Source organism: Pelobates fuscus, chromosome 3 (genome assembly GCF_036172605.1).
Source record: "Pelobates fuscus isolate aPelFus1 chromosome 3, aPelFus1.pri, whole genome shotgun sequence".
Lineage (NCBI taxonomy): Eukaryota > Metazoa > Chordata > Amphibia > Anura > Pelobatidae > Pelobates > Pelobates fuscus.
The window spans coordinates 74,263,481-74,285,198 of NC_086319.1; the positions used below are offsets into that span (position 1 = coordinate 74,263,481).

At 42.9% G+C, this 21,718-nt stretch overlaps 2 protein-coding genes across 5 annotated transcripts in view; one reads left to right on the forward strand and one right to left on the reverse strand.

Moving 5' to 3' along the window:
* The window catches only part of GLT8D2 (glycosyltransferase 8 domain containing 2), a 64,790-nt gene extending 63,916 nt beyond the window's left edge, over nt 1-874 (reverse strand). The window contains exons 1-2 of one of the 2 annotated variants that reach the window (XM_063447213.1): nt 859-874; nt 353-529 (exon numbers count right to left, since the gene is read on the reverse strand). The gene's annotated coding sequence lies outside the window, so the exon portion shown is untranslated. Of the gene's footprint in view, nt 1-352; nt 644-858 lie in introns of those variants that run through there. The other variant, XM_063447212.1, reaches the window with a different exon arrangement.
* A 9,580-nt stretch (nt 875-10,454) lies between these two features.
* HCFC2 (host cell factor C2) overlaps nt 10,455-21,718 on the forward strand; it is a 38,808-nt gene continuing 27,544 nt past the window's right edge. For all 3 annotated transcript variants that reach the window (XM_063447215.1, XM_063447217.1, XM_063447216.1), the window contains exons 1-6: nt 10,455-10,662; nt 14,135-14,283; nt 15,217-15,377; nt 16,901-17,109; nt 19,636-19,720; nt 20,994-21,097. In XM_063447215.1, the coding sequence (XP_063303285.1) occupies nt 10,494-10,662; nt 14,135-14,283; nt 15,217-15,377; nt 16,901-17,109; nt 19,636-19,720; nt 20,994-21,097 (877 nt within the window). In that variant the 5' untranslated portion in view covers nt 10,455-10,493. The remainder of the gene's footprint in view (nt 10,663-14,134; nt 14,284-15,216; nt 15,378-16,900; nt 17,110-19,635; nt 19,721-20,993; nt 21,098-21,718) is intronic.

The following is a 21,718-nucleotide window of genomic DNA, read 5'->3' on the forward strand; positions in this document are numbered from 1 at the left end:
TTCTTGAAACAGTTAAAATGGCTCAGGATGTGAGCCAAAAAAACTAGTACAATTATTTCCTGTCTGGCTAAGAACAGACATATATGCATTTAATTTCCTTGACTATGTCAATGATTTTATTATAAAGCGAAAGCTATTTTTTTTATGCGCTGTTAAGAAATTTGCTTACGTCTGCAGAAGTAAAACAAAGAAAACAAAAACATGCCACGACTAGCTGATTACATTTCAATACTTGTCTTAAGGTTTAATGTGAAAACTTTAAAAAAAACACATTTTTAAATCTTTGTTATTTTGTGATTTTTGAGAAAAGCTTATTAAGTAGAAATGTTTTAATTCTTGGGTTTCTACATACCAGGACTGATTTAGTTCAGGCCAGATCTTGATTACTGGGTATTTCTTGCATTGTAGTGTAGAAATAACGCCCACGCCAGGTTTTCCTTTCTTTCCTGAGAGTATATCAGTATTGGGGTGGATTAATTCCCGATGACTATTCTTTCACCCAGTCCCTGCGCAAGTTTGATGAGCAGCTCTGTAAAGTGAAATGTTGCATTTGAAGGAAAGACAGAAAAAAAAATTACTTCCAGATGTAAACTGTTCTGACATCTGCAAATATATCTCTGTTACTTTGCATACAGATCTCTGCTGTCTGAGGAGAAAGAATAGAAGAAAAAAAAAGAGACAGGGAAAGGGTGAGAGAGAGAGAGAGAGAGAGAGAGAGAGAGGTGGGAAGAGATGGAAAAAAGAGAGAAAGAAAGAGAGGAAGAGAGAAAAAGAATGATTGATTATGTCCTTAAGTAAAGTTCAATACACTAGGATTGCTTTAGTTTATCTCCTTTATTTAAGTAGCATACTTTACACCTGAGGCTACTTTCTGAACAGTCTCTTCCATCTAACGCCCTCTTAAAATACAGTTTTGGGCACACAGGCATGGAATATTTCCCAGGAGACTGTACTATCAGGAACCAATAAGACTATCAGACTATGATGAGTAAGTAATATGTCCCTGGAGGGGTTTACAGGTGAGCACAGACGAGGCACTGTTCATGACACATAACAGTGCTCATAACACACGTCGTTAACACGTTGGGATTAATATGTCTCAATACTACTTCCAGGGAGGTTTTAAACCTCCTTATACACCACCTACCAAGCTGCGAGTGGGTCACATCTACTAAAACTAACAAATGGGAAATTACAGATCACTGTCTAACCCCTTGCCCCCCACTAGCCATCAGGTTGGAGCTCTTTAAATGGTGGGATTTCCTAGTGCACCCCCACTCATCTGCAGTCTGCAAAGGTGAGCTACTTATTAAATGGGGGAAACTAGTACTCCACCCAGCTCCTGCCCTTGAGCGGCATGTGGGGACTCTTAATTTAATAATGGGGAACCTAACGTCCTCTTCAGCTTTCACACATGGGTGGTGGGTGAAGGCGAATTAATAATCAATGGAGAGTGGACATGCTATTGGACATGATATTGTCCATCTACCCCAAGTTATTGCCAATTGCCCTCCCTTAAAACCAAGCAAAGACCAAGCAAAACCAAGCAAAGGGCAAGTCTCACTTCTCTCAAAACTTGCCTGAGAATATTCCCATGTTTAGTCTCGAGAGAAGTGAGACTTGACTGTCAGAGCTCTCTAATTGACTGGCTTTAATTAGGTGCCCCTCTGGTTAGAAAGATTAATAGCCCTAACCTACCGGTCTGGGGTGGGTGCTGGGGGGGACACTCGGTCCCACCCCACTTAATAAGTAGTCCTCACCCGCTGACAATGGGTGTGGGCATGAGGTGAACAGTGATATTTATAATCTTCCTCATATTAAAATGTGGTTCATATTGTCTTCTGCAGGCTACATGTTTAAAGGGACACTGTAGGCATCCAGGCCACTTCAACCCTTAACCCTGAGTATGTAATTATTGCAGTATTTATAAACTGCAATAACTACAATGCAGCGTTAAGTCCTCCTCTAGTGGCTGTCTACCAGACAGCCACCAGAGGGACTTCCGGGTTCTTAGACGACATTTGGTCTAAACAACGCTGGACGTCCTCACACTATGCATAAGGACCTCAAGCGTCACTGGAATCCCCATAAGAAAGCTTTAAATAATACTTTTCTATGGGGAGATCCTAATGCTAGGATTAGGTCTCTACTGCCAGCGGCAGGGGAGTAGCGTACGTATTCCGAATCCTATATTTGGTTGAAAATCAGTGCTTTTCGCTCATGAACCCTATAGAGACACTAAACGTATTTGGGTGATTGGTGCAAATTTAGTTGGGGCGACCATATTAGCTTTAGTAAATTTGAGAATTATAATTCTGCTTTGACTTCTGCCATTTTTATCACCCAGCACAATGGAACTCTGCACCGAACTGGAAGATGCCCAGTCAAAACTTTACATCCATACCATTTAGGCTAGACATCTCCAATCCGAGTGCTTTTTGGACCAAATGGGCACTCTGGGGAGAGCTAACAAGGGGTTGCATTTAATTGGGGATGCGGACACGGGAACCCAGTTTTTAAGCAAAATTGTTATTCGCCATCAAGTTTCTGGCCTCTAATACAATTATTTCGTCACACCTAGGTGTCAGGTATGTTGTAATACCCATTATTCTCATGGTAATCCCCTGTTGGGGACCCAGGTATAAAAGTGTTCCACTCACTCAATAAAAACAGTTCTTCATCCTACACTGAGTCTCGGCTAGGGTTTGGGTGAGCCAGCTGTAACAGTTATAATCACTCGGGCTATAATCACAAAGGGGAAAAGGGAGTCTTTGGACCTGCAGTTGGAGGTCTGACAGCCTTATAGGAAAAAGCCATAATAACACATTTTCTGTGGATCATCCTGGATTATAGTGTAAAACTATTTTATTGGGCAGCTAAAATTTGTACAGTTTCAAAGTACAATTGTCTTAACAGATTTGGATATAATGATTATAGAAGAACTTCAGCATGCTTTTTAAAAAAAACAACACAGCAATAAACAACAACATATAAAAGCCCCAAACTCCCTGCCCTTGCTCTTACAGTGATATATGCAAGATTCAATCAGAGGTTTGGTGGATTCTCCTTGAGGACCCTGTAAAGATGCCAACTTGTGTTTTTCATAAAATTCCCCTCTTTTACTAGATTGTAATTATTGTTTTAATCATACTTTTATTAAATACACTACACTAGATGACGTAATTCCTCTATTTATTTATTTTTGACAAAGAAAGTGAAAAAATTGTTATTTCAATAATAGTGCATTGTTTTCACAATATCACTAAGCTTTTTTTGGCACTTTAATTTGGTATGCTCTCTAGATTTTCCACTTCCAGTAGATAGAGTTAACTCTGAAGGATAGAGCATTAATTAGTTTGAGACGCTAGAGGGCATTGTTGTCTGCATGGTTAGAGTATGTGAGCTAACAGACAGGATAATCATACTGTAGTGCCAATAAAGAGGGATGTTACTGTGAGATAGGATAATAGTAACAGTGAGTGAATTGAAGATAAAACTAGATTATTTGAACAGTCAGGTTTGATTTCTCCATACTAATTACATGACAGTATGTGGCAGCTGGTGAAAATCTAAGATGCTGTGGTGCTAGATTCCACCCTGTGAACTTGACTCCACTACATGAGTTAAAAGAACACTCCAAACACCATAATCACTTCAGCACACTGTAATACCTATAGTGACAGGAGTGCCAAGGCACCCTGCTGGTCATTTGTTTACCTACAACACTTCCTATGTAAAGATGGAAACTCATTGTTTGATTGCTTACAATGAGAATGAGGTTCAAGGACAGTCCTGGCTTAAGTCTACTTACAATTATTATTATTATTATTATTATTATTATTTTATTATTATTTATATAGCACCATCCGATTCCGTAGCGTTGTACAATCACCTATTGTTGATTTTAAGTAGCCTCATAGAATTTAGAAATTTATTTTTATGTGTACGCTGTTACTTAATCTGTATTATGTATAAATTTTAGTCCTGGTACCATAGGCACTATAGTGGGCTGTAATCATTATGCTGCTTGCAGTATTCTTCTAATATTAAACATGAGATTTTTAACTAAATTAAAAATTGTAGCAAATTGAAAACTGAATGTCAACATTTATGTTAATATCAGCAATGCTGAGCAAAAGTATAATAACAGCAGACAATACTTTTAAAGGAACACAGCTGCTCGTCAAGTGGGTTGGTCTGGCTGCTCCGGAGCTCGGGCGCATAACGGAAACACCTGAGTGATTCCCCACACGTCATATGCATGGTTCGCCTCTTCACGGAGTATATCCGGCGTCATTGCGTTGCCCGGGCAACCGCCGCTAGCGTTCGGCTGCCCATAGGACCGCTGACGGCGGGTGCAGGGCCCGGCCTTAGGGGTGTGCGAGCTGTGCGGCCGCACAGGGCACCATGGAGCAGGGGGGGCCCTACGGCAGACACAGCTCACAGATTGCCTGCTACCCAGGTGGAGGATTTCATTATTCTCCACCCGGAATAAAAAAACAACCCAAAACATTGCGGCGGGGCGGGGCTTAGCGCGCAGCAGGACGGGGCTAAATGACAGTGGGGGCGGGGCTAGAAGTGCCGGGTAATTGCTGCATGGGAAGGAGTACTTCCCCAACAACCAGAATCCAGGAGCAGCACTACTTCCACCTCCATAATGAATAGAGGTAACTATGTGTGACTGTTTGCCTGTGTGTGTGTGTGACTGCCTGTGTCTGTGTTTTCCTGTGTGTGTGTATGACTATCAGCCTCTGTGTGTGTGACTGTCTGCCTGTGTGTGTGTGTGTGTGTGTGACTGTCTGCCTGTGTGCGTGTGTGGCTGTCTGCCTGTGTGCGGCTGTCTGCCTGCCTGCAGCTGTCTGCCTGCCTGTGTGTGTGGCTGTCTGTGTGCGTGTGTGTGTGGCTGTCTGCCTGTGTGTGTGTGTATGGCTGTCTGCTTGTGTGTGTGGCAGTCTGCCTGTGTGTGTGTGGCTGTCTGTGTCTGTGTGTGTGTGTGTGAATGTCTGCGGCTGTGTGTGTGTGTGTGTGACTCTCTGTCTGCCTGTGTGTGTGGCTGTCTGCATGTAACGGTGTGTGTGTGACACTGTATATGTGGCTGTATGTACATGACTGTCCATCTGTACCTGTGTATGTTTGTAATTGTCTGCCTGTAATTGTGTGTGTGTGTGTGTCTGTCTGCCCGTAACTCTGTGTGTGTATGTGTGTGTAATGAATACTTATTTTTAAATCATTATTAATTTAATAACACACACTTACATAGAGACACACATACAGATACATACAGACACACACACACAACACACATACATACAGGCAGGCACACATACATACACACACATACAGACCGGCACACAGACAGGCACACACACATACAAACAAACAGACAGGTACACATACATACAGACACACAGACAGACATATACATACAGACATACACATACACACACAGACACACGACACACATACAAAGACACATACATACAGATAGGCACACATACATACAGACACACACACATACAAAGACACATACATACAAACAGACAGGTATACAGACACATACATAGAGACACACACACACAAGACACATACAGACAGGCACACATACACACAGACAGACAAACACACACACACACACACAATGTTTAAGTCACCCTCCTGTTTCCTACCTTTTAGGTGCAGGAGGGTGACTTTCCCTGGGGTCCAGTGGTGACTTAGGTTGATGGGAGTGAGAGTTCCCACTCTGAATCCCTCCGCTTCCTCCCGCGTGGGCTCTGTGTGTGTAAGCTGGTAGGAGTGACGTGCAGTCACTTCCTCACAGCGTGTGATGTAATCACAGGGGGCCTGGTCGCGCTGTTAAAGCGCCCAGCGCTGACCGGGCCCCCTGACAATCCATCTCCATCGGGTGGCCCTAACAGCATGGGCCACTCGATGGACCCCTTGGACGGTGGCCCCGGCGGTTTGCCGTGTGGGCCGGGGCCGCAGAAGATGGCAGCGGGTACCCGGTCGCAGGGGTCCGCAGGGCGACCGGGCCCCCTAGAGTGACGTGCCCGGTCGCAGCTGTGACCCCTGTGACCGCGGTATGTACACCACTGCTCAAGCGGTTTTAATGAATGGGGAGTCACTGATTGATTCAAAGCCAATACACAGATTTAAAATACATACCTCATTTACACACACACACTGACACAGATTATGAATACACTGCTCACTTACACACGCTTACATTCTACATACCTTCTTGACACATTTATTCTACATATATACACCTCTGCATTCACAATCAAACTGACAAATAAAATCCTTACTTTACACGCTGCTCAAATATACTCCTCCATTCACATACAGCACCCCAGACTATTGCAGTCACACACACAGACTCTCCACAATATTAAACATTGTCATACATACACAAAACACACACATATCTTGCCGCCACATAAATACACCCCTGCATTCACAGGTATTTCCCATAAAGACTCCCCTGCAATCACACATCAAGATTCCATACAAATACAACTCTGCTTTCACAGACAGCTGTGCTACTCACTTGTAGACTACTAAATTCACACACTTACCCTACATGCAGTGATGTATCTTCCTCGAGGCAAACAAAGCATTTGCCTTGGGCGGCACTTTGCAGGGGGCGGCAAAAAAAGCTACCCCCATACGCCCAGGCAGATCCCTTGTTTGTGTCCTGGGCGGCGGGCAGCGAGGGATCATGCTTACCTGAGCTCTTCCTGCTCAGCTCCCTTGCGCGCCGCTTAATGAAGCCGGGAGCCAGAATATGACGTCACTCCGGCTCTCGGCATAACTAAGTGGCGCGCGAGGAAGCTGAGCAGGAAAATCAGAGCTCCCTCGCCACCTACTCAGCCTGTCCGCCCCCTGCCTGCCCATCCAGCGGCCACACTGGACCGCAGGTGAGTAATCCATTTCAGCTCAAAAATGGGCCCAACGTTCAATCTGCCTGCTAGGTAATGCCAATGCCACACTTTGTGCCGAACGGAGCAAATCAGCACTGCTGAGAATTGAAATGAAATTGCTGGAATTAGGATCAAAAGAGCTCAGGCCCCTAGCAAAAGGTCTTCTCTTCAGGGAACCTTTCATTGCCGAATTGGAAAAGCATGTCAACCTGCTTACGACCTTAAAGGACCACTATAGTGCCAGGAAAACAAACTTGTTTTCCTGGCACTATAGTGCCCCCACCCTCATGGCCCCCCTCCCGCCGGCCTGAAGTTGGAGGAAGGGGTTAAACACTTACCTTTCTCCAGTGCCGGGCTCCCTCGGCAGGGGACGCGTTTCTTCAACCATGGTCGACACACGGAGTGTATGCATTCCCTCCATTCTCCATGCTAGCAAGAGTACTCCGCCACACACAAATCCACAAAGCTTTACTCCTATAGCACATGGCAGGGTCAAGCATGGTTCCTGGACCTATTGGAAATGTCCCAAAAGCACCCACTTCTTCTTCCATCCTTTCCTCTACTTCTGACAGGACCGAGGGGAGAACTTCATCCCCTCATCCTGAAACAGAAGCTCGTTCTAGTGGCCTGTACGATTTCCGAGTATCCTGGTCAGTCCTGGGCGTATAGCAAGCGGCTAAGGATCTTTTATGGGACTCTTGGACCCCTGGCACCAGAAAAATGCTACATCTCAGCATGGTCCTCTTGGAGTCATTGGTGTCTAGAGAGGGATTCCAATCCCTATACGTCACCTATCCCTATGATCTTGAACTATATATCTCTGATTTTTCCCAAGGTCGATTGTATCGTTCCTTCAATGTAGTGCATTCAGCCATTTCTGCGGCACACGTTCCCATACAAGGCATCCCAGTAGGTCCTCTGGTATGTCGTCTATTGCTATATTCAATATAGTGTAACTACTCTGAACGTTTTTTGTTTTTCAACCTAGGGTGGGGGGGAAGGAAGGGGTGAGGGGTCATGAGTTAAGAGAGCTGAGCTTCCCTTATTTTCGTCATTTTCCAGTGGGGTGTCTTATCAGGGTTATTGAGGGGCACTTATGGACATCCCATTTAATAGGGATGTGAAGTGGAGTGTGACCTTGGACACAAGGGTTACCACATAATAACATACATTTTGAATAGCATGTAGTTTCGGTTTTACTCATTATGAGCTCGGCTGTCGAGTCATTTTTCTCAGGTGAAGGCTGCGGCCTCTGAAGACCTCCCACACCTGCCAAGCTCTGCTCCAAAAGGTTGCCTTGGTGGAGAGAGAGCTGTTCTGCATGAGGATTCATAGAATCGGGTCATGTCAGTGAGCTGTACGCACTCGTGGTATGGTCGGCGCCTCCAGATTTTTCCACGATCTGCCTATTAGAGCTAGGGACGCAATGTTAATCTGGTAGATTAGATATCTTGTTGCTTTGGGTAATTTGGGAAGGTAGTTATGAAGTAAGAGACAGTCTGGTGTTTTAGGTAGGGTAGTGCCTGTGCCATCTTGGATCAGCGTAATTAGCGCCGCCCATTATGGTATGGTTATCGGGCACGTCCACCAGATATGGATCATGGAGCCCGTTCCAGACGTACACCGCCAACATCTATCTGAGGCTTCAGGATATATTCGCTTAAAGGGACACTCCAGGCACCCAGACCACTTCTGCTCATTGGAGTGGTCTGGGTGCCAACTCGCACTACCCTTAACCCTGCAAGTGTAATTATTGCAGTTTTTCATAAACTGCAATAATTACATTGCAGGGTTAACTCCACCTCTAGTGGCTGTCTACTAGACAGCCACTAGAGGTCACTTCCTAGTTTCTAGCACAGGTTTCCTGTGCTAGAGCGTCGCTGGACGTCCTCACGCTGTGTGAGGACCTCCAGCGTCGCTCAAAACCCCATAGGAAAGCATTGAAATGATTTTTCAATGCTTTCCTATGGGGAGACGTAATGTGCGTGCGCGGCATTTCCGCGCATGCGCATTAGGTCTCCTCGGCCGGTGGGCAAGATCAGTCTCGCCCACCGGCCGACGCAATCACAAGGAGGAGCGTCGCGGAGGGGGAGACAGCGGCGAAGGACATCGCCGCTGCCCCAGGTAAGTCACTAAAGGGGTTTTCACCCCTTCAGTAACCGGGGATTGGTGGGTGGGAGGGAGAGGGACCCTCCAGTGCCAGAAAAATGGATCGTTTTTCTGGCACTGGAGTTTTCCTTTAAGGCGTGTAGGCACTAGGTACCACCTGTATTAAATGTTTCTTGATATTTCAGTGTGGTGTGTGCAAAGTGTGAGTTGTTTGGGAGTGAGAACGATCTCTCGCCATGTTTTGTCTGGTATGGGCAGCCCAAAGTTTTTCTCCCATGCCACTACAAGAGGGGGTACCTGGGGGTGAGGTACAGTTCGGGTATTTTAAACGTAACCTTGAAATTCTATTTGAATTCACCTTAAATACTCACTTTAATGCATAACTCTGTGTGAGAATGGTTCAAGTTTGGCTATTGAAATTAAAGTTTCCATTTTATGACCAAAACGTTGTCCTGTGTGTTGCTATGTTCTATGAAAGGACCACTATAGGCACCCAGACCACTTCAGCTTAATGAAGTAGTCTGGGTGCCAGGTCCATCTAGGATTAACCCTTTCTTCTATAAACATAGCAGTTTCAAAGAAACTTTTATGTTTATAAATGGGTTAATCCAGCCTCTAGTGGCTGTCTCATTGACAGTTGCTAGAGGCGCTTCCGCGCTTCTCACTGTGATTTTCACAGTGAGAATACGCCAGCGTAAAATGCTTTCCTATGGACTGGCTGCGCGCACGGCTCCTGCCGCGCATGCACATTCAGCCAATGACGTCGCTATGGAGGAGGAGTAGAGTTCCCCGCCCGGCGCTGGAGAAAGAGGTAAGTTTAACCCCTTCCACCCCCTAGAGTCCGGCGGTGGTGGGGGCACCCTCAGGGCACTATAGTGGTCCTTTAAATGAAAGCAGACTGCCTGGACAGCTTTACTACTAATGGCTGCAGAGCTGCCATTAGGTTGCTATGGTAACTTCCCCCCTCCCTCCTGCAGGTCGCTGTAGCAGAGATACAGGGCGGTCACAGCTGCAAGTAATTAGCATGGCGGCTCTGACCCACCCCCAGCTCATATCACAACATGGAGGCCAAGCTCTCCGCTCACACTGTGACTGGTCTGACACGCCCCGCTACTTATACTGACAAACCACGCCCCTCCACAGCGTACACTTTAATAGGCCTAACAGTCCCCGCCCACTCAGCGGCTTTTACTGTACAAGTCTCGCCCACTCCTCGCTTCACGCTCTAATAAGCCCCTCCCTTCGCCGCTTGTCCTGCGCAGAGCTCGCCCGCACACTGTAAGAGGCCACGCCCCCGCTGCGGCATATAGTCTAATGAGGTCTCGCAGGCCCCGCCCACCCCGCGGCTCACTGTGTGACAGGCCTGCACAGCCCCGCCCCCTCCGCCGCTGCTCGCCCTGGCGCTGACCCCGCCACCCCGCTGCATTGTGGGATGGCAGAGCGGAGGCGGCGGCGGGGGATCTGATGGCGGCGGTGGCCGCTCAGCAGCTCCATTGGAGGCGCGTGTCCTCCTCCACCGGCCCGGTGCCCCGCTCCCGCCACGGACACCGCGCTGTGGCCATCAGGGAACTCATGATTATATTTGGGGGCGGGAACGAGGGCATCGCCGAGGAGCTGCACGTTTACAACACGGGTGAGAACCGGGAGAGAGGGCGGGGGCCACGTACCGGGGCTGGAGACACAGCTATACCCCGTGGGCAGATGTATGTGAACTACATTTCCCTTGAGTCTCGTCTCCGTTTAGATTGGCCGAGCATCATGGGAAATATAGTTTACTGATATAAGGAGTGCCAATGATAACTTTCCGTGCCCTCAGAGCCTCCACTGCTGTAGGATTTATCAAACACAGAAATTGAGGTTAGACTAGCAGTCAGGCATAGGCAACCTTCGGCACTCCAGATGTTTTGGACTACACCTCCCAATATGCTTTGCCAGCATTATAGGTGTAAGAGCATCATGGGGGATGTAGTCCACAACATCTGTAGTGGCAAAGGTTGCCTACCCCTGGTAGCTGTTGCTGTAATGGAGGTGACATTTAGTTTTTACTAAATCTATAATCCCTCTTCTCCTCCCCCCCCCCCTCACTCCCCCCCCCCCCCATCACTCCTCTATTTATAATTATTTTCACATTATTTAATGTTTAGCGAATTTACTGTTCTGTGTGTCTTCACTGACAGATAAGACCAAAGCTTGACTGTTACCCTGTGTTTGTGTTTATCCATAAGGAATGAATAAATAATAAAATGCTTTTGCATACATCTAGTTTCCCACCAAAGTATGTTCTCAATAAGCCACTGCGTTAATATTATTATTATTTATATATCGCCAGCGTATTCTGCCACGCTTTATAATATTATAAAAAAGGGGGAGGGGGGTTGGGGGTTAACGCCAGATGCATCATATACAAAATGTTAGAGAGAAAAAATGGTTGATGAGGAGGACCCTGCTCAAGACCGCTTACAATCTAGAGATGATATGAAGAGTATACTGTGCGTATTAAGGATGCAAGCTGCATGCAGTATGTCAATAACACATCATGACAGTATAGATGGAGATATGATATTGCTGAATTGCAATCCAAACTGCAACATTTAGATTATAATTGCTCAATGTTACAATACTAAGTTGTAGTTTTTGCTTAACCCCTTAAGGACCAAACTTCTGGAATAAAAGGGAATAATGACGTGTCACACACGTCGTGTGTCCTTAAGGGGTTAAAGGACCACTATAGGCACCCAGACCACTTCAGTTCAATGAAGTGGTCTGGGTGCCAGGTTCCTCTAGTTTTAACCCTGCAGCTGAAAACATAGCCGTTTCAGAGAAATGGCTATGTTTACATTGAGGGTTAATCCAGCCTCTAGTGGCTGTCTCACTGACAGCCGCAAGAGGCGCTTCCACGATTCTCACTATGAAAATCACAATGAGAAGACGCTGACGTCCATAGGAAAGCTTTGAGTAATGCTTTCCTATGGGCGGTTTGAATGCACGTGGGGCTCTTGCCGCGCATTCGGTGCTGACGTCGGCAGGTGGAGAGGTCACCAGCGCAGGTGCTGGAGAAAGGTAAGTGGGCCCAGCGGGAGGGGGGGGGGCAATGATGGTGGGGGGACCTAAGGACTTCATAGTGCCAGGAAAACAAGTTTGTTTTCCTGGCACTATTGTGGTCCTTTAAATCTTGCCATCGAAATTTCAATTATTTCTACTGGTATTTTTAAAGTGCCACCTATTCCGCAGGGTTGTACACTTAGGTAAAACCAAACAGCGCAGTACATATAAATACCTATGGTAAATAACTGCATTTGCAAAGAGTTCACAATTGGGGTTCATTAGAGTCTATTTGTAACTAACCATAATTCTGAGACAAACATCCACACTTATGCGCAAAATGTGTCCGTTTCTAATTTTATCAAGAAGGCTCCTGCATGGCAATGCTTTTACCCTTCATTTTGGCCTCTCTAATTGGTTCCAAATGGTATAATCCAGTCCAGAACTTTTGTTGTGGCCCAAGTAAGTTAGAAGCTATTAAAAAACTAAATTCTATTGACATCTGGAAACAGGTAATTTATATAAACTTTTCAGAAAATGGTTGAATAAAAAAAAAATATTAGATTGAAACAAACTTCAGTGTGAAAGTTGCTTATAATGCTGTCTATAGTGTGAGAAGTTTAAAGGAACCACCTTTACGGGTCCCTCCAGGTTATTGGGGGGTCCAGGGTTCCCCACTGGATTCACTTTATTATCTAAGGATTTGCTCTTTGCCGCCAAGGATCAAATTTTGAACATTTAAAGGGACACTCCAGGCACTTACACCACTTCTGCTCATTGGAGTGGTCTGGGTGCCAACTCCTATCACCCTTAATAATGTAAGTGTAATTACTGCAGGTTTTATAAACTGCAATAATTACCTTGCAGGGTTAAGTCCTCCTCTAGTGGCTGTCTATCAGACAGCCACCAGAGGGACTTCCGGCTTCTTAAAACACGAAAAGTGTTTTAAACAACGCTGGGCATCCTCACACTATGCACCTCCAGCGTTGCCAGAAACCCCATAGGAAAGCATTGAATAATGCTTTCCTATGGGGGAGGTCTAATGCGCGTGAAAATTGCTGCGCATGCGCATTAGATCTCCGTTGGCGGGGGAGGAGCGTGGGCGGATCCTGATCCAGCGCCGAGGGATATCGGCACTGGATTCAGGTAAGTGACCGAAGGAGTTTAAACCCATTCAGCAACATAGGATGGTGTTTTCCTGGCACTGGAGAGTCGCTTTAAGCATTTCACATGCATAATGCAAGCATATATATTCTGCAATTATGCCTCTTTCAGGAACGCAGAATATCTTGGTAAATAGTTTCCTGTACTTCGTATGGGATTGAATCTACATTCTGCTAGTTTTGTTGCTAACACCAGATTGTGTTGAATCCGATATGTAACGGCAGGGTGATTAACAGATGCAGTGTTAGTCCAGTGATTTCCATAATATTTTGCCAGTCAGGACTGGTTTTAGTCTGGGGTTTTTTCCCCCCACTTTAAATATTTTAGCGTTGAATTGAAAACATTGTCCATTGCAATTATTCTGCCCTAATTTTTGCAGTTTGGTTTGCATCTGAGCACAGTTAACTATTTAGAAAATAGATGAATTGAATAAAACATGGTGACTAAAACCTAGAAAGCAGTCTTCTGATTTTGTACTATTTCCTTAGTTTCTAATTAATTTTTGAAACAAAAGTATTTTTGTTTGTCTACATGGAGCCATGTCATGTGAGTCAGTGTTTACACTAATCCAGTAATAAGATGCACACTACACTTTATGCTGCATCGTACTTGAATGTTTGTTTACGTATGTTTTAGTGTTTTATAGGCAACCTACGAGAACTCCCTGCTGCTTATTGATACCATATTTTTTATTTGTAGATGTCAGATAAAATTTACAGGTAACCTTTCATCTATGCATATGCCAGCATAATATATCTCGGTAGTGACAACAGGTAAAATTTGGCACGTTGGTAGTTTAAGCATGTTTTCCTTATGAAAACCAATTCAGATTTTAGCTGGTTGCAGTCCTCGCTATATTGTCTGTAAATAATCAATGGTGTACTTTACTTCCGTTTTAGTGACAAACCAGTGGTTTTTGCCAGCTGTAAGAGGTGATATTCCCCCGGGTAGTGCTGCTCATGGATTTGTTTGTGATGGAACCAGAATCTTGGTGTTTGGAGGAATGGTGGAATATGGAAGATACAGCAATGAACTGTATGAATTACAGGTACAGTTTGTTAAATAACCATATACCCTGACTTGTGTATTTACCTGATCGTCAATATTAGGTCTTGCAATGTTATGCTTGTCTACATCAATGTCGAGGCTCTTTATGGGTTGTTTCAAAGTGTGTCTGCCACATATAGTTTAAAGGGACAAGGCAAGCACAATAACTAAAGATGTTCCTTGCATAGATTCTGGTTCTGTCGCTGCACCTATAAACTTGGCACTCTGCTCTGTTACTGGATGTGAGCATTCTAACTAGATTTCCATGAGAGAATCTGTGCTGTGGCTGCAAAAAGCTTTATTTTTGGAAAACCGTAAATTAAGTTAGTTGCTTGAGGTTTCATGTTTTTTTAAAGCTTGCAGAGATGTTTCATTAAAGTACTGATGAGTCTGAACTACTTATCCTCTAACACAGGCTTCCCCAAACTCCTCTAGATGTTGCTGAACTATAACTCCCATCTATTTCATTCATAGAATCATGGGAGATGTAGTTCAGCAACATCTGGAGGGTCAGAGTTTGGGGAAGCCTGCTCTAACATTTAACAGGGCAGAAGAATAATGTTAAAGGAACACTCCAAGCATCATAACCAGTGCAACACACTGTAGCAGTTATGGTGTGCCCCCCAATGTAAGTCGTCAAACTGCTAAAGTTTTGCCTCCGCCACTGCCGCACGTTCTCTACATAAACTAAACCGTATGGAGCAGGGCTTAACTCATACGCATTTGGCTCTACCAGAAGAGGAGAGGCCAGGAATAGCACCCGCTGGGCTCTAGGTAAGAGATCAAATCTGTAGCAGATAGTTTAACTACACTCTAGTGGTTATGGTGTTTGGAGTGTTCTTTTAATGGAAGGGTAATTAAGTTTGCCAGTTACAGGGTAATGCTCAGTTATTTGAGAATGACAAGTTGAATTGTTTTGGGCTTTCTTTTTTAGGCAAGCCGCTGGCTCTGGAAAAAGCTAAAGCCTCAGGCTCCATCCAATGGATCCCCACCCTGTCCTCGGCTCGGTCACAGCCTTTCTCTCCACGGCAATAAATGTTACTTGTTTGGTGGTCTTGCTAATGAAAGTGAAGATACCAACAATAATATCCCCAGGTAATATTACTGTGTGCAGAAGAGCAGTGACCAGTGCAAATGTAGCTATTCTGGAGCAAAGTGCTAAATGCATAGCAGTCACCATGGAAACCAGTTGAACGATGTGTCTGCTTGCTCCACATTGAGTTCCTTTGCTTAGAATTGCTCTTTTCATATATCACATATGAGTAGAAGGAGAGCTCTAAACACCACTTACTTGTAGGTAGCAAAAAAAAGAAATGAAACCAGAACATTACAAATTCATTCTGATAATGTATCTGAGTAAATCATTATTATTGCCAGCTAATACAATGCATAGATGAAAATACAATTACTTTAGGAACAGCCTAGTCATATTTAGCCTTAATCTAGAAATGTATTCATGTCATCTTCCGTCATGGTCAGAGGTTCTCTTCTAAAAACACAATGCTTAAAAAATGCTGATGGCAGACCCCTCCAAGACTACGTAAAACAAAGGGATTTAAAAATGTTACGGCATTAAATTTATTAACAGTTCGTTGCCTTCTTCCTTTGGACCTTTTCATATACTCTTATTAGAGTACTAAACTTTCCACAGGTAGTTCAAACACAGGGCCAATTCCACCAACTGTATCTTCTGCTTACACTTTCAAAATCAGTAGCAGGCAGACTTATCTAGTGCAAACACACACACAATAAAATGTTGTAGACTAGCAACTCTGCAATGCAGGTCACGCTGAAGCTAAACATTAACATATAGCAGTGCAGTCATAATAAGAAAGGTATGATGCTAACATACTCACATATGCTTAATATGCACATAGTAAATAGTATGTATAAAGAGAAATGGGAAAACTGGGCTCTGAATCTGAACAAGCAATCCTCAGTTTCCATGGTGACTGATAGGCTTTTAAAACCTTCCCACAATTACGGTTTACAGTGCACTCTACAGTTCGATGCTTCGAAATAAGACACTACTTTCAGCCACCATTAGATGTAAATCAAGATAATTATTAATTCTCAGAAGCTAGTTATAAATCTTGTGTAAGTGTGGACAAATCACTGTCTAAAGATGTTTCTGTAATACTTGCAATAACCACTGGCAAATTACAAACTAGTGGTATTTAACCTATTTTTCAGTAAGCTCTTCCTCAAGCTGGTATCTAGTCCTGTGGGCATCGTTACCCGATTATAAAAATGACAGCAGATGAGGTTTCCAATGAGATGATCCAGTAGCACTAGCAAATTACATGATTGGTTAGTTGGACAACAATGAGTGAACTGGGCCACCAGGTCTATGTGATGGATAAGAGTTTCAGCAGATTAACGTTTGACTTACCTATTTTTGCAAAACTGTCAGTGTAAGCTTGTATGCCTGACTATGCACTTCAAAAATAAAGAATGTAAAAACAAAAGGCGTGTCAGCAGGTGAGATTACAAATATGCACTTGTCAGGAGCTCTTATTTAATTTGTAATTTATGGAGGTTGTTGGTTTAGTGTAGCTTTAAATAATGGTGTTAAAACTGTTGTGGCAATTTAAAATCTGTTTTCTTTAATATTCCAGGTACCTTAATGATTTTTACGAGCTCGAGTTATGTCCAGGAACTGGGGTTGTTGGTTGGAATCTTCCACTGATGAAGGGGACACTGCCATCTCCGAGAGAGTCCCATTCTGCAGTCGTGTATAGCAGAAAAGATACAAGGAAACCAAAACTCTATATCTTTGGAGGAATGTCTGGGAGTCGATTAGATGACCTTTGGGAGCTTGACATCGGTACAATTTTTCTTTTTAATTTAATATAAAAACTTTCTTAAACCTGCAGCCTCAAATATGTTTAAATAAAGAAAGAGAGAGAAGAGGTTTGTCCACTAAACAGAGAATTGTAAAAAATCAACAATTTTCCGTTTTGAGCCCTGATAGCAGAAATGATCACTTGGTGTGTGGTGGCAGAGAGGGGTGCATTCCCTTGATATATACTTACCTGTTGGGCGTCACCATTTTATTTCTTCCGGTCCTGGTGCTTCTTCTGCCAGGAGCTTATGTCAGTGCTGCACTCACACTCATATGGGAAAGTAAACACTGGTGTCTATGGAGGATCCAACAAGACAATGTCTTTTTATCACACCATCACTAGTGGAAGCTAGGGCCTTTGACAATACCTGACAGTGATAGTTTAACCTTTTGTCAAGCGTTGGAATAATACACGATAAAGTAGTCCATACTTTGTCTTATGATATCTTTTGACTGTGTTGTAATTTGTGTTATTTTTAAAAGGTCAATGTGAGTATTTCTTAAAGGTGTTATGTTTATGAAATACTCTTCATTTTGTAGTTCCCTGCAATTTATTGTTTAGTTAATAACCACCTCAGGGACCAGTTATTGTCACCCAATGACTTAGAGTTTACTGACCAAACATAGCATAGTAATGTTTAGTATAGTTTATTAACCATTTTATAGCAGTGTCACAGAACCCATGAAATCGTAGGATTTTACATAAATCCCTGCCATTTAGGGCTTAACTGGGCATGAGACCTGAGCGTGATTCTCCTTTTTAAATGTTTTTTTTTTTTTTTTGGTATTGTGCTCCTGTTCAGTGTTAAGCTGTTTTTGAATGGTTTCATGCTAAGCAAGGGTCATCGGCAGCCCATCCATCCCCTTGATGCAGCAATGAGTGACAGTGGTTGGCTGAGAATATAATCTTAACACTTTCAGCCTATCACCGAAGCATATTGCTAGTATGAATGGGTATGGCCAGAAGGAACAGTGTAATCACTGCCTTTGCCATACCCCCAGTGGGGACTGGATTGTAGGCTGACAGGAACCTTTACTCAGTGTTAAGCTTCGAAAATAGAAGGACAGTTCCAGGGGACTCCATGCACAATAACCAATTCAATGAGATGAAATGATTAGTGTCCCTTTAATACAATTTTAACTACATGGTTGAAGAAGGTGTTACTGTAGGCAGTGTATATTTATGATCTAGCAGTAGTTTCAATAGACCTTTAAATCAATGGGGGGAAAAAAGCAAATGATCATCTATTGATCCATGCTTAACCCCTTAAGGACACATGACATGTGTGACATGTCATGATTCCATTTTATTCCAGAAGTTTGGTCCTTAAGGGGTTAAAGGGACACTTTAGTGATCACCATAACTTTGCGTTATAACAAAGGTGGTGATGAATAGCGCGCAATGAGCCTATCCTTCATGTTATCCTTCAAGATAACCCTGCAGAACTTAGGTTGACTAAACAACAAACCTGCTAGAGAACAGAAACAGTACATATATATTCTAATAACCGAATATATAATCATTTTTAAAAAGCACAAATAAGAATAGACTATAGTGGGATGATATAAAAACTCCCCTATATTTTTGCAAATTGTGCAGTGCAATAGTGTGCATCTTAGTTTTCATCTGTATTCGGGTTTTTTGAAACATATCTTCATATTTAACATTTAATAGGTTACTCTTTTATCCAACCGTTATTGCTCCAGTTATAACTGCTCCGGAACCTTCAACCACTAACACTAGTGATTTTAAGTCATTTTGGGTACATATATATATATATATATATATATTGTAAATCTGGCTGTGTGAAAACAGCAGTTCCATTCATATTAAGTTTGTGTGGATAAACTAGCTATCCCGTTAATATCCGCTATGTTGTGAGCTTCTTTCTGATGCAGCAGAATCTGAGTGTAGCTGCAATTTGTTTAATGCATTGTCTCTATAATGCGTTAAAATAGGGAGTTATTTTACCATGTAATTTCCTTTAAAAGAAACACCTAATGAAGTACAACTCTTTTATAAATTTGGTGAAACTAATGAAGTCATGTACATTGTGATTGAAGTAAATTCATAACTTACTAAGGAACTTTGACTGATTCTCAAGTCGTGTCCTTTGATGTAAGCAGGTTTCTGTTAAAAAAAACAAAAAAAACTGAATTTTGGTGAAACTTGCCACAGCTGGGATCCTGGTGAAGTATCCTGTTAGTTTTCTGATGCAAATTGCACTGCTCATGCTGCCTTAGAAAATAAACTCCATCTTAATGGCCTAATATTCCCTCTTATTTAGAGTTAGTTTGTTTCCAACTGAAGAGACTGTTCCTGATATTGTTCCCTCTTTTTAGTGGGTGCCTGTGTCTGGTTCACGATCCTGACTGTAAATTAAAAAAAATGCTACTTTCCATGAAGTAGAATTTCTTAAACAAATTTTGATAGTGAGCGTGATTTAAATGTTTCTCACTGGATGCATTATTTCTTTTTTAAATAATTTTTTTTTTGTGTGTTTTTAGAGACAATGACATGGACAAGTTCAGAAGTTAAAGGTCCAGTACCTTTGCCTCGAAGTCTTCACACAGCCAATGTTATAGGAAATAAGTATGTATTGTTATTGATAAGTGTACTTAAAGGAACACTCCAAGCACTGTGACAGTACTAGGAGTTCCCTGGAGCTCCCCAGAGTATGTAGGCAAACCATATAAGAAGAGTTTGACAACTTACCTGGAGTCTTTCAGACACCCGCTACTGCTGCTGACAGAAGGGGAACTGACAAAAAGGAGCTTCTATTTGCAGAGGAGGCGGCGGGACCCTGGTAGGTTGTCAAGCCGTTCTTAAAATTTTGATTAGCTACCCTGTGTGCCAAGGCAATCCCGGCACTATACCCACCAGAGCTGGCTGTAATGGTTATGGTGCTTGAAGTGTTAATTTAAAGATAATTTTAGTCTACTGTATTTTACTGCGTAAACCAAAGGAGGCACTCTTTCCCAAATCCCTATGTATATTTAAACAATTGGAGGTTATTTAGTTACTCCAATGGCCATTAGAGGGAATGCCCACCTGCCACGCCAAGGCAAACCTCTTAGGTGGGTCCTACACTAACTAAGGTTAGTCTTATGACTAAGGTTAGTGTAGGACCCACCTAAGAGGTTTGCCTTGATGTGGCGGCTAGGCATTCCCTCTAATGGCCATTGGAGTAACTAACCTCCATTTGTTTAAATATACATAGGGATTTGGGAAAGACTGCAAGTAACTTTTTTGGGGGGGGTTTACTGTATGTATTGGGGCTGATGTGTACTATGGTCGTTGCTGCTGCCCAAGAGTAGTGGGAGTTTGAGCGCAGGACTTTGTATTTATATTTTACTGTGTGCTGTGGTTATTTTATGCTCTGCACTGAAATTCTTATTGCTTTTTTTTAGTCTGTAATTTCTTGCCTTATTCCTTTCATAATATACAGTCTAGCACTGTAATGTTCACTTTTTTGTTCAGTTTATCTAGACATGTGTATTGTGTTTTTAAACAATTGATAGGGCTCTCTCTCGTATAAATATATGTATGTGTTTCTATATCTATCTATAGTATAGTGGGAATTAAGAGATTGCCTTTAATAATTTATACCAAACAGTAAAGATAAATAAAAATATAACAAAATATTTGTCTAGTGATTTTGAACTGGTTCTGAAAGACATATGTAGTTTTTTTCTTTTTCTTTTGAAGGAGATTGGAGTATAGGGTGGTGCTGCATTAACCTCTCTCACTCATGATCACTAGTTGTTACTTTCAGACTTGGGCATTCACTTTTTTTTCTGTTTGTTAATAAAGTTGACAGAAATATCAAAAGTAATGTAATTTCAGTGATTGGTGTTTTTTTCAGAATGTATGTGTTTGGTGGCTGGACTCCACACACCACACAGAGTGACCTCTCACCTCAAGATAGCCAGTGGAAGTGCACAAACTCCTTTTCATACCTTGATTTAGGTTAGTGATTAAACCTTTGCTTCTTACTTTAGTCCTATATTGTAAATCATGGCTAGGCAACACTTGGAACTCCAGATGTTGTGGACATCTGGAGTTCAAAAAGGCTGCATACCACTGTTGTAGATCATCATGACATTTATATTTCAAGATAATTGGAAGTGTAAGTCTTCTTCAACTCCTAAGTCCTGTCTAAATCTCACTAATTGAAGATGATCTGTCAAGGAAACTATTTGTTGTACAAGTAAGTACATGCTTAGTAATACTGAAAGAGGAGTATCACCTTAATAATCAGATGACTTCAACTATTTACATCAGGGGTAGTCAACCTGGTCCCTAACGCCCATTAGTGTGCTGTTTGGGGTTTCAGATGAGCGATGGTGGGTTCTGCAAAAAACTCCCAGTGGGCCTCGATAGTGCAGGGGAGAGATCCTTTTATCTCTTATAGCCCATGCAGAGCCAGCCTTGCTGTAAGCCCTCGCGGGCGCTCGACGCACCCTTTGTACGCACGGGCGCTGCACCCTTCACTCACACTTACACACACATAGAGAAAAAAAATAAATAATTTAAATACATAGTTAAAAACCATCCTGCTAAAAAAAAAAAAGTTAAAAAAATTACACT